The sequence below is a fragment of the Callithrix jacchus genome, chromosome 1 (genome assembly GCF_049354715.1).
Source record: "Callithrix jacchus isolate 240 chromosome 1, calJac240_pri, whole genome shotgun sequence".
In the NCBI taxonomy this organism is placed as follows: domain Eukaryota; kingdom Metazoa; phylum Chordata; class Mammalia; order Primates; family Cebidae; genus Callithrix; species Callithrix jacchus.
Window position 1 is genome coordinate 192,731,538 of NC_133502.1, and position 12,396 is coordinate 192,743,933.

The 12,396-nt window shown below is 49.7% G+C and overlaps 1 protein-coding gene across 6 annotated transcripts; it reads left to right on the plus strand.

Annotated features, from left to right (window-relative positions):
• Positions 1-268: 268 nt before the first annotated feature.
• ZNF70 (zinc finger protein 70) lies at positions 269-12,167 on the plus strand. Of its 6 annotated transcripts, XR_013521368.1 has the most exons (4): positions 269-386; positions 5,627-7,506; positions 8,300-8,515; positions 9,400-12,167. XR_013521368.1 is itself a non-coding variant. In XM_008990185.5 (2 exons), exon 2 carries the CDS (start codon positions 5,703-5,705, stop codon positions 7,038-7,040), a length of 1,338 nt encoding a protein of 445 aa, XP_008988433.1. In that variant the 5' UTR covers positions 269-656; positions 5,627-5,702; the 3' UTR covers positions 7,041-12,167. The 6 variants fall into 6 exon arrangements, 3 of the variants coding, with proteins under 3 accessions (XP_008988433.1, XP_008988435.1, XP_008988434.1); XR_008476444.2 differs by having other exon boundaries at positions 5,627-8,515; XR_004743756.3 differs by having other exon boundaries at positions 8,300-12,167.
• The last annotated feature ends 229 nt before the right edge of the window (positions 12,168-12,396 follow it).

Below are 12,396 nucleotides of genomic sequence, written 5' to 3' on the forward strand. Positions count from 1 at the left end.
TTTCCCTCACGGCCAGCATGCGCCTCGGGGACAGCCAGAGCCACCACGCCGACCGGAGAGACTCTCCTGACTCGGGTCCTTGTGTCCCGGGGCCCGGGACGCTAAGCGCAGGGACACCCGGCACGGTGGGACCACCGAGACGCCGGGACCACCGAGACGCCGGGACCTCCGCGCGGCCTAGAGTAGTCCCGGAAGTGCCTGCGGGCCGGGGGCGGGGCTCTGGGCGCTCGGGCGGCCGCGGGCTCCGCGTCAGCAGCTGCCGCGGAGCGAGACCGCGTCGGCCGCGTCGGCCGCGTCGGCCGCGGGTTGGAGCAGCTCAGGTGCGGCCCCGCCCCGCCCGCCTGCGGCCCCGCCCCGGCCAGGTGAACTGCCCCGCCCTGGCCCAGGTGAGTGGCCCAGCGTCCGCCGGTGTGACCCGAGTCCGCCTGACCACCTGTCCCTCCGGTGGCTCTGGGCGTGTGTGTGCCCAGTTGCGGGGAAACCTGTAGGGGCGCCACGTCGCCGCCTGGGCAGCGTGTGCGGGTCCGTGGCCACTCTTGGGCCCCCAGCCAGGAAACCTTGACTGCACTAAGGGTTTGCCCGGCGCCCAGGTCCTGGGGACTTTCTAAAGGATGGGATGACAGATGCTGAAGATTATGGGGAAGGCCCGGAGAGAGGTGGGAAGCATGGAGTTCCAGACCTTTGCATTTTCGGTCCAAAAACACTTAACATGTTGTGGGGGAACAGATAAAGAATTGCCAACTTTTAATCCTGAATGGAGACTTCAGCGTGTAAGGGCTACACAGTGGGAATGGAAAGCTTCTACGGAGGGAAGCTTGGGAACACCAGGATTTAACAGGTGGGTGGAGGAAGAGTTGCAATCTAAGGATACCAAGAAAGAGAACTTGGAAGGCGTGAAAATTGGGAAGAAAGCTGTCAGCAACCAAGGGAAGAAAGCGAGGGTGGGGATGGGGTTGAGGGGTAGCTCAAAGCTTTCATGCACCCAGGTAGGCAGTATGGGCAGGTGAAGGGATATTGTCACATCTTCGTTTTTAAGAGAAAGCCAGAAACCTACTGAGTTTTCAGTATTGGCAACTAAGGAAAATGAACAGGAAAAGCCGAACTCTTCGAGAGCCAAACATAACGTAGCAGGATCTCCAGGCTGCCAATTTGCAACCTCGGAAATGAAGGGTTTTGAGAAGGAGGTATTGGAGAGCAGTGCCAGACGGGGTGGGAAGGTGAGGACTGAGAAGAGAGGGACTTGGCAATAAGGAAGTCATCGGATGCCAGAGCTGAGGTCGCAGCTGAAATCGGAAACTTGAAATTTGTCGTGGTGCCATACATAGTTGTATGATTGTTCTTGGCAACATTGAACAGCTTAGGAGGAATTGGCAGAGAAGGCTGGGACTTAGCGGCTGTGGTTGCCGCCGACTAGGAGGTGAGGAGCATGGCGCTGCGGTGTGAGAGTTGAAGTGACGCGAATAGTTAGACTTACTATGGATAGGGAGGGTCTAAGCTGGATGGAGAGGGGGTGAAACTGGAAGAGGAGAGCTAGGGTAAAAATGGGGGCTTGGATTTCATGAGGGTGAAAGCACAAACTGAGTGAGAGAGCTGGAAGGGTTGGAGATTATGGATTGCTGAAGAGAAGGGGGAGGGGGAGGGGGAGGAGTTGAACAAAGAGTGTTTGAAACACTTTAGGGCTGGACAAGGGGGCTCCTGTCTATAATACCAGCACTTTGGGAGGCTGAGATGGGTGGATCAGATGAGCTCAGGAATTCAAGACCAGCCTGGGCAGCATTTCGAAACCCCATCTCTACAAAAAATACAAAGATTAGCGAGGTGTGGTGGCACATGCCTGTAGTCCCAGCTTCTTAAGAGGCTGAGATAGGAGAATCACTTGAGCCCGGGGAGCCAGAGGTTGCAGTGAGCTGTAATCACACCCCTGCACTCCATCCTGGAAAAAGAAAATACTTTAGTTCAGTGCTTTTTTTCATAGCCAGTCTTTCTATTGGCTGAAAAATCATTTTAAAAAATTATTCCTGGGCCGGGTGCCGTGGCTCATGCCTGTAATCCCAGCACTTTGGGAGGCTCCAGTAGGCAAATCACTTGAGGTCAGGAGTTAGAGACCAGCTTGGCCAACATGGTGACAGATAGACCAGCTTGGCCCTATCTCTACTAAAAATACAAAAATTAGCCAGGCATGATAGAGGGTGCTTTTCAGGAGGCTGAGGCAGGAGAATCACTTGAACCCAGGAGGCGGAGGTTGTACTCCAGCCTGGGTGACAAGAGCGAAACTTCATCTCAAAAAAAAAAAAATCATTTCTGCTGGGAGTGGTGACTCATGCCTGTAATCCAGCACTTTGGGAGGCGGAGATGGGAGGATTGCTTGAGCCCAGGAGTTCAAGACCAGCCTGGACAACATAATATTATCTCATCTCTACAGAAAAATTAAAAAATTAACCCAGTATGGTGAGATGCCCCTGTAGTTCCAGCTACTTGAGAGACTGAGGTGGGAGGATCAGTTGAGCTGGGGAGGTCAAGGCTGCAGTGATCTGTGATTCCACTTCTGCACTCCAGCCTGGGTGACAGAGTGAGACCCTGTCTCAAAAAAAAAAAGTTTTTTTCCCAAGTAGAAATGAGTTCTGTTATGACTATTCTGATTAATTTGGTTTTCCTCTTTTTTTTTTTTTGAGGCAGTTACTAGATTCAGTGTAAAGTATTCAGTATAAAGATTCATTATAAAGTATTCAGTATAAAGATTCAGTATAGGCCGGGCGCGGTGGCTCAAGCCTGTAATCCCAGCACTTTGGGAGGCCGAGGCGGGTGGATCACTAGGTCAAGAGATCGAGATCAACCTGGTCAACATGGTGAAACCCCGTCTCTACTAAAATACAAAAAATTAGCTGGGCATGGTGGCGCGTGCCTGTAATCCCAGCTACTCAGGAGGCTGAGGCAGGAGAATTGCCTGAACCTAGGAGGCGGAGGTTGCAGTGAGCCGAGATCACGCCATTGCACCCCAGCCTGGGTAACAAGAGCAGAACTCCGTCTCAAAAAAAAAAAAGATTCAGTATAAAGTACTGGGCGCCCAGCCCAGTGGCTCACGCCTGTAATCCCCAAACTTTAGGAGGCCGAGGCAGGCGGATCACAGGGTCAAGAGATCGAGACCATCCCGGGCAACACAGCAAAACCCCATCTCTACTAAAAATACAAAAATTAGTTGGGCGTGGTGGCACACGCCTGTAATCCCAGCTACTTGGGAAGCTGAAGCAGGAGTGTCGCCTGAACCCAGGAGGCAGAGGTTGCAGTGAGCCAAGATCACGCCTCTGCACTCCAGCCTGGCGACAGAGCGAGACTCTGTCTAAAAAAAAAAAAGAAAAAGATAATAGTACCTTTGTATAGAGCTCTGAGGATTAAATGAGATGCCACGAAGGACCTATTAGTGCCTAGCACATACTAGGTGCTCAGTGAATATGCACTGTTGCTTTCATGATTGTGTCACCTGAGGACTTTGCCTTTACCTAGCACAGAAGTTTCTGAATAGGGCTCTGCGGGGCTTCCTCAGGGGCCACAGCTGGGGGGAGGGGTGCTGAGTGGGCTGTTCTAGCTTCCTTCCTTGTCCCTGCTAAAGCACCCTCCTTTGACTGGGGCAACTCTGCTTTTGTCTGTTTTATTTATTTATATCTCCTAGTGGTCTCCAACGGTTTTGGCATCGGACCAGTTTTTGCAGAAGACGATTTTTCTATGAATGGGTAGGACATGGGGGATGGTTTTGAGATGAAGCTGTTCTACCTCAGATCATCAGGCATTAGATTCTAATAAGGAATGCACAACCTAGATCCCTCGCATGCGCAGTTTACAATAGGGTTCAAGTTCTGAGAATCTAATGCCACTGCTGATCTGACAGTAGGCAGAGCTCGGGCTATAATGCTCACAAACCTACTGCTCGACTTCCTGGTATGCAGCCCGGTCCCTACCAGGCCACAGACTGGTGCCCGTCCCCTGCCCCGGAAGTTGGGGATCCCTGTCCTAGTCAGCTGACTTATTTGAATAAAGTATTCTTTGACCAGAACAGATGACAGTTCTGGCACAGAAACAAATGGCTTTTCCTCCATTTGATCATTTATTCAACAACTGTGTACACTGGGATTGTGCTTTTGTGCTGGGGGCTGGATTATTCTGAAATGAAGGAGCATAGTATTTGCCGTTAGGGAATTTTCAAGCTAACGGCGGCGGCCTGAGATGGTCAAGAACCTGAGGGTGCAGAGAAAAGGGAACATTTGGACAAGTCCTGAAGGATGAGCAAGTGGCAGTCTGAGAATGGCAGAAGGACCTGTTAGGACCAGACAACAACAGTGCAAATTAGTCACCAAGCTGGGAAATTAGAAGTGCTGGGGGGACGAGCCTGGGCAATACAGTGAGACCTCGTCTCTACAAAAGGAAAAAAAAAAAGAAAATTAAGAAAATTAGCAGAGCGTGGTGGCACACACCTGTAGTCCTAGCTACTCAGGAGGCTGAGGTGGGAGGGTTACTGGAGCCTGGGAGGCAGAGGTTGCAGTGAGCCAAGATCACACCACTACACTCCAGCCTAGGCAACAGGTTAAGAGGCTATCTCAAAAAAAAAAAAGAAGTGTATGGAAAGACAGGTGGGAGGTGGATTGGAAGGACCAGGTGTGAAGGAGTTGGGCTGTCACAAGATTCTAAGAAGGGAACCACCATAATCAGGCTTGTGTTTTGAATATTTGACTCTAGTGTTAGTGTAGGGCATGCATCAGAGGGAGAAGTAGAAGCCAGGGGTCAGCAGCTAGTTTGGAGGCCAGCACTGAAAAGATCCCAGGAGGTAACACTGAAGTCTGAGCTGCAGAGTGACAGTGAGGACTGAGAGGCAGAGATGCCGTCCGTGCAACCTCAGGAAGTAGGATGGGACCAGTCGGGTGAGAATAAGAGTGGCTATGCTGACTCCCAGGCTGGGGCACCTGGCTAGAGGGAGTGCGGCTGACCTAGTGTAGAGGGAAGAGCTCTCTTTCTCTTTCCCAGTGAAACCTAACCCCCGATGTCACCCAGTAGCTAGAGTCTTGCTCCTTTTCTGCAGTCCACTTCCTGGTTTTTGTTGTTGTTTGAGACAGTCTCACTCTGAGCCCACGTTGGAGTGCAGTGGCATGATCTCTGCTCACTGCAACCTCTGCCTCCCATGTTTAAGCAATTCTCCTGTCTCAGCCTCCCTAGTAGCTGGGATTACAGGCACCCACCACCACACCTGGCTAATGGTGGAAATGGGGTTTCACCATACAACCAGGCTGGTTTTGAACTCCTGACCTCAAGTCATCTGCCCACTTCAGCCTCCCAAAGTGCTAGGATTATATGCATGAGCCACCATACCTAGCCCTCACTTCCTGTTTTAGCTCACCTTTCTGAACATCTTCAGCCCATAGAGTCTAGACACCATGATGTGGCACTTGATTATGTCTGTCTGGCCTTCAGTTGTCTCTGGTAAGCAAAACTTGCCTCTAACTCATTTGGGACCATCTTAAGGGCAAGATTGTGTCTTAGGTGTATTTGGTTGTTTCCACCATAGATTCTAGGACAGGAAGCAGGTGCATATGAGCTGCTTGACTCCCTGACTTGACAGCGTTCCCCGTTTTCTTTTCAGATTGTGAAAACAGTGAGCGTGGCCCAAAGAAGAACATTTTTAAAGAGATACAACCATTGGGGGTGATAGACTCACAATGGAGGTTCCCCCAGCAACCAAGTTTGGCGAAACCTTTGCATTTGAGAACAGGTTAGAGTCACAACAAGGACTTTTCCCAGGGGATGACCTGGGGGACCCTTTTCTTCAGGAAAGAGGTTTGGAGCAAATGGCTGTGATCTACAAGGAGATCCCTCTTGGTGAGCAAGGCGAGGAACATGGTGATTACGAGGGCAATTTCAGTCTGTGCTCAAGCCCTGTTCAGCATCAAAGTATCCCCCCAGGAACCAGAGCCCAGGATGATGAGCTGTTTGGCCAGACCTTCCTCCAGAAATCCGACCTCAGCGTGTGTCAGATAATCCACGGTGAGGAACCCAGCCCACTTGATTATGCAGAAACAGACAGGGGGGACTCAGGACCTAATGTGCCTCACAGAACCCAACCAGCCAAGCCCTACGCATGTCGAGAGTGCGGGAAGGCCTTCAGCCAGAGTTCACACCTGCTCCGACACCTGGTGATCCACACCGGGGAGAAGCCCTATGAGTGCAGCGAGTGCGGGAAGGCCTTCAGCCAGAGCTCCCACCTGCTCAGGCACCAAGTCATCCACACCGGGGAGAAGCCCTACGAGTGCCAGGAGTGCGGGAAGGCCTTCCGCCAGAGCTCCGCCCTCACGCAGCACCAAAAGATCCACACCGGAAAGAGGCCCTACGAGTGCAGGGAATGCGGGAAAGATTTCAGCCGCAGCTCCAGCCTCAGAAAACACGAGAGGATTCATACAGGAGAGAGACCTTATCAATGTAAGGAATGTGGGAAGTCCTTCAACCAGAGCTCGGGCCTAAGCCAGCACCGGAAGATCCACACCTTAAAGAAACCTCACGAGTGTGATCTCTGTGGGAAAGCCTTTTGTCACAGGTCACACCTCATCCGACACCAGCGGATCCACACCGGGAAGAAACCTTACAAGTGCGATGAGTGCGGGAAGGCCTTCAGCCAGAGCTCCAACCTCATTGAGCATCGCAAGACCCACACCGGCGAGAAGCCCTACAAATGCCAGAAGTGCGGGAAAGCCTTCAGCCAGAGCTCCTCCCTCATTGAGCACCAGCGCATCCACACCGGCGAGAAGCCGTACGAGTGCTGTCAGTGCGGCAAGGCCTTCTGCCACAGCTCCGCGCTCATCCAGCACCAGAGAATCCACACCGGCAAGAAGCCCTACACCTGCGAGTGCGGCAAAGCCTTCCGGCACAGGTCAGCCCTCATCGAGCACTACAAAACCCACACTCGAGAGAAGCCCTACGTGTGCAATCTGTGCGGCAAGTCCTTCCGGGGCAGCTCGCACCTGATTCGGCATCAGAAGATCCATTCTGGGGAGAAGTTGTAGAAGGAGGAGCCTATACAAGGCTTGAAAGCCTGTGCCAGATGGAGCCCTTATCCACATCACATGGTCTCTAGACCCCACCTACCTCCCTGATGCTGAATGGAAACCCTCCGACCTAAGCGCTCCTGAACCTCACGCTAGCAGGAAGGCCCCGTGTGTCCCCTGCCAAGACTGCCAGCTCTCAGCAGGTTTCCTGCATGCAAGGGAAGGCAGGGCAATAGGGAGGGCAGCCGGAAAAGAGCTGGCCTTCAGTTTCTCCTTGCATTGGACTCCCAAGCCTGCAGGATTCCATTTTGTCCTGGCTTCACTTTTCCCAGAATCCAGAAGAATAAATGCCAAGAGGGAGAAAGTCGAGTTAAACCCAGGAAAATATCAGATGAACTCTTTAAATCAGGCTGCAGTCTGGCACTTTCAGAAGACAGAAACCACACTCACAGTCCAAATCAGTGGAAGAAAGATGAATTCAAAAGTAGATATGTCCACAGCAAAGTGGAATTTTCCTACTGGGTTGGGCATCGGTAGGGATGACACAAACAGGTCAACAGAGCAAAGGCAGGTCTAGAGGGTGGGTCTTGGGAGTGGAGGTGAGGGTGGCGAGTCCCTGGGCGTGGTTTCTTAACCCTCTCCTTAGCCCGAGGTCAGTTTCCCTCAGACAGCTCCGTTACAGGAGGGTAGAGGTTTGGTCCTGTTGGCCAAAGGATGTTCGACACCTGGCTGTGACTCAGCCTGGGCACCGGACATGACTGCCCTCCAGGAATAATCTCTCTGAGATGCAGTGTCCCCAAGACCACAGTGTGCCTTGGACATCAGCAGGGCTGGGTCTGGTCTGGTCTGGTCTGGCAGTGGTGCAGCCCTTCTGTCCCAGTGTCAGGGGAACTGGGAAGCTGGCTGGCTTGTTGGAGGAGGCCGTGGTCCAATCAGAAGGTCTGGGTTCAAGTCCCAGTCCCACCCACTCCTTCCTACCTGTGTGAACTTGAACAAGTCCTGTAACCTCCCCAGGCTCCATTTCCCTATCCAAGAGTTGGGTAATGGGACCCAGCCATGTGCCTCTAAGGGTTGGTGCCAGGCTGTCATTTAGAACTCGGCCACATGTGAAAGTGCTTTGGCAACTATGAGCAGTCATGGTGACTGAGGACAGAGACCCAGAGTGACCCCTGCCACACCCCTGTGCATTTCTGCAGACTGGAGAGATGTTCCCATTTGGTGTCTGAGCAGTGGGACCTCTTACTGAACAGGGCTTTCCCTCCCTCTGCCCCTTACAGCCTGGGCTGTGTACGCCCTCAGATGCTGAGGACACTTCCTCTTGGACGCCGTCCTGAGCCTCCTATAGTAGCAGCATCATTCTGCACTTCCACATTCTCTGTCCTCCCTGTCTGCCAACTGGAGTTCACGTGGGGCTTGTTTAAACAGTACCATTGCCTGTTTCACCCGGACCAGTTCAGTCAGCCCTGATGGTGGCATGTTTGAAAGCTCCCCAGGTGATTATAGTGATTATAACTTCCTAGTGTGTGGCCAGGCTGTGGGCCCTGTGCTGGGCTTTTTTTTTTTTTTGAGACAGAGTGTTGCTCTGTTGCCAGCCTGGAGTGCAGTGGTGGGATCTTGGCTCACTGCAACCCTGCCTCCTGGGTTCAAGCAATTCCCCTGCCTCAACCTCCCAAGTAGCTGCGACTACAGACATGCACCACCTCGCCTGACTAATTTTTTATATTTTAGTAGAGGCCAGGTTTCACCATGTTGGCCACAATGGTCTCAATCTACTGACCTTGTGATCTGCCTGCCTCAGTCTCCCGAGGTGCTGGGATTACAGGCATGAGCCACCATGCCCGGCCGTGCTGGGCTTTCATGCATCCCCTGACAGCTTCCAATGTCAGCCTGCTGGCTTTGGATGAGCAGAGCTTGAAGGCTCTGTCTCAGTGCCCCCATTCCTAACTCCACCAACCCGGAGCCTCAGAGATAGGCTCAGGCAGTGCTGGTCAGCTGGGCGCTTGGAAAGTGTGTGTCCCAGGCCTCGGGGATCTCTTTAGTTCTGGCTTCCCTCGGGCTCAGAGCTAGTAGAGAAGGAGGCAGTCTAGGCTGTTTTGAAGTTCCCTAAACATTTATGGCTGGGCTAACATAGACTTATCATGGTAGCAGCGGCTATTTCAGCTGATCAGAAGCTCAGCATGGCCATTATGCCTAGTTTTGATTAATAAATATGGGAACGCCATAACTGTTACTAAGTGGGGCTTGATAGGCCAGAGATTTCCAAATGACGGAAATGATGGGCTGGAGAGGTCATGGTAAGAGTTCTGGCCATGCCTCTGTCTAGCCCCTGTCTTTGCTACATATGTGAAACATTTAATCAGCACTCTATTTCCACCAGAACCCTCTGCATGACCAGCTGGACCGACTGGGTGGTGCCCTGGGCATTGCCTGCAAGTGGCCTGTCTCTATCAAGTGTGAAGAGAAAACGCTAGGATGCAGTTGGGACAGCAGGCGGCACAAGGCAGGGGCCTCTGAAAGATCTACCTCCTCTTTACCCTACCCGCTCTCCCACCGCTATCATCGGGCAAATGTCTGTTACCTACCTTTGGTCTCTCCCTCCCCATCCTTCCTGCACACCCCAGCCAAATTGATTTTTAAAGCATCACTTTGCACAAGTCACCACACTCCTTAAAACCAACTTTCAGGAGTTTTTCTGCACGTAAACCCTCATTTCAGCTAGCCTGGTTTCCCCCACTCTGAGCAAGCCACATGGAGTTCAGGCTGCCCCTGCTCACTCCAGCGCTACTCCCACCTCATGATTCTGTGCCGTTCTCGCATTTCAAAACATGCACTTTCTCCTCTCCCTCCCTCCCTCTCTTCTTCTTTTTGTGTAACAGGGAGATGATGATCCCCCTCTCCCCCAAGGGTTAACAGATAAACATGATAAAACCAAGTACTTTTCTGTTTTGGAAGTATGAGCAGAGCCTCGTTCCTTCTGTTCAAATTATTTCCTTGTTTTATTTTATATGTATATAATTTTTTTTTTTTTTTTTTTGAGACAGAGTCTCGCTCTGTCGCCCAGGCTGGAGTGCAGTGGCAGGATCTCGGCTCACCGCAACCTCCGCCTCCTGGGTTCAAGCAGTTCTCCTGCCTCAGCCTCCTGAGTAGCTGGATTACACGATGCCCGGCTAATTTTTGCATTTTTAATAGAGATGGGGTTTCACCATGTTGGTCAGGCTGGTCTTGAACTTCTGACCTTGTAATCCGCCTGACTAGGCCTCCCAAAGTGCTGGGATTATAGGCATGAGCTACTGTGCCTGGCCAGCTTACTGGATATTTTTAAAAACCCTCTCATTCTATTTAGATTCTCAAACAATGTAAAGTTATACAAGCTCATCCCTGCTGATATTTTAATCAGTTATCTTTTAATTTCATTGTTGTTTTTTCTTTCTCTGGCAGTGGTTTACTTAGATGTCATTATGACAAAATTTCAGCTCTTGCTTTTCTTTACTAATCTTGTTGTTTTGTCTGCATATATGTATTCTCCTTTTTGTTTGGCTTATTACCTTATAATTCTAAAATCACTTAGATATAATTAATCATATTTTAAATATTTCTAGTATGTAGGAACTTTGGTCTCTATTTTTTTCTTCTTCTTAGAGTTACAGCTTTGTCTACATTTCGTAAGTTTTGCCATGTGGTGTTTTCTGTTACAGTATTAAGAATTTCCTTTTGGCCCAAGTGTGATTATTTAAGAATATTTCTAAATGATGACTGCTTAGGGTATTGCTGCTTAGTTCTTACTGTACTGTGGTGTCAACATTTCTAAGAGTCCATAGGACTTCTTTGGGCCTGAATATATTATCAATTTTTATAAAAGCATTTGTATAATCTCAAAATGTGTTTTTTTCTACCAGTTCTATTTGTTAACTCAATTTTTTCATTATTTTATACAAATCCATACATTCTCTGGCTTTCATTTACTTTAGAGTTCTCAACTCAGGGTCCATGGCCTACCTAGGAGTCTTGAGCCTGCAGGGGTTTGTCACAGACCCCTAGGGATCAAACAAAGCTGGGTACGTGCAGGAAGACATTTTGCTGAGACAGGGATCTGTAGTATTTGCCATATTTTTAAATGCCTCTGTGGGCTGGGCGTGGTGGCTCACGCCTATAATCCCAGCACTTTGGGAGGCCAAGGCGGGTGGATCACGAGGTAGAGATCGAGACCATCCTGGTCAACAAGGTGAAACCTCATCTCTACTAAAAATACAAAAATTAGCTGGGCATGGTGGCGCGTGCCTGTACTCCCAGCTACTCAGGAGGCTGAGGCAGGAGAATTGCCTGAACCCAGGAGGTGGAGGTTGCGGTGAGCTGAGATCGTGCCATTGCACTCCAGCCTGGGTGACAAGAGCAAAACTCCGTCTCAAACAAACAAGCAAAATGCCTCTGTGACACCAAAACCATTCAGAATACTCATTTACTTGATGTAATCATAGTTTGATTTTTGTGTTTTTTCCTTATATATTCCTGTTTCACTTTTTTTTTTTTTTTTTTGAGACAGAGTTCCACTTTTGTTGCCCAGGCTGGAGTGCAATGATCTCAACTCACCGCAACCTCCACCTCCTGGGTTCAAGCAATTCTCCTGCCTCAGCCTCTGCTGGGATTAGGGCATGCACCACCATGCTGGCTAAATTTGTATTTTTAGTAGAGATGGGGTTTCTCCATGTTGGTCAGGCTGGTCTGGAACTCCTGACCTCAGGTGATCTGCCCTCCTCAGCCTCCCAAAGTGCTGGGATTACAGGCGTGAGCCACCACTCCCCACCTCCTGTTTCACTTTTAGTTTCTGTTTATCTTTATGTGTATTGTCCCTATGTTGTGCAGTTTTCTCAAGTCCTTTTTGAGAAACAGGCAGGGTATAAATTATCAGTAAGTATTGTGTTGGGGCATATATATTTAATAGTGATATTTTGAAAAACTATGCCTTTTAGTACCCTCTTTGTCTCTTTTACTATTTCTAGCCTTAACTTCTCTCTTCCAAATATTATAATTAAAACCTCTTTCTTCTCTTGAATTTGCATGGTAGAGTTTAGCTTAGCATTTTATTTTTAAATTTGTGTATATATTTTGCTATACATCTGTACATAAACAGCAAATTGTTAGACTTTGTTTTCTGGTTCTTTCTGTCAGATTCTTTTTCTGGCTATTCAAGAAGATCTATCAACAATACTATTGTTAAACAAGGCACAATTTATTTTCATTTTAATATTTTAATATATATTAACTAACCCATAAAGGCCATGCTTATCCCTCAGCCCTATGTCTATGAGTTATTAACCACATGTAGAGTGGCATTTCTGGATAGACTAGAGGTCTGCCATTGGGCCCACCTGCCACT

Excerpts from the sequence above, each read along its gene's own strand:
- ZNF70 (XM_008990185.5), top strand. The coding sequence starts at position 5,703 with ATGGAGGTTCCCCCAGCAACCAAGTTTGGCGAAACCTTTGCATTTGAG.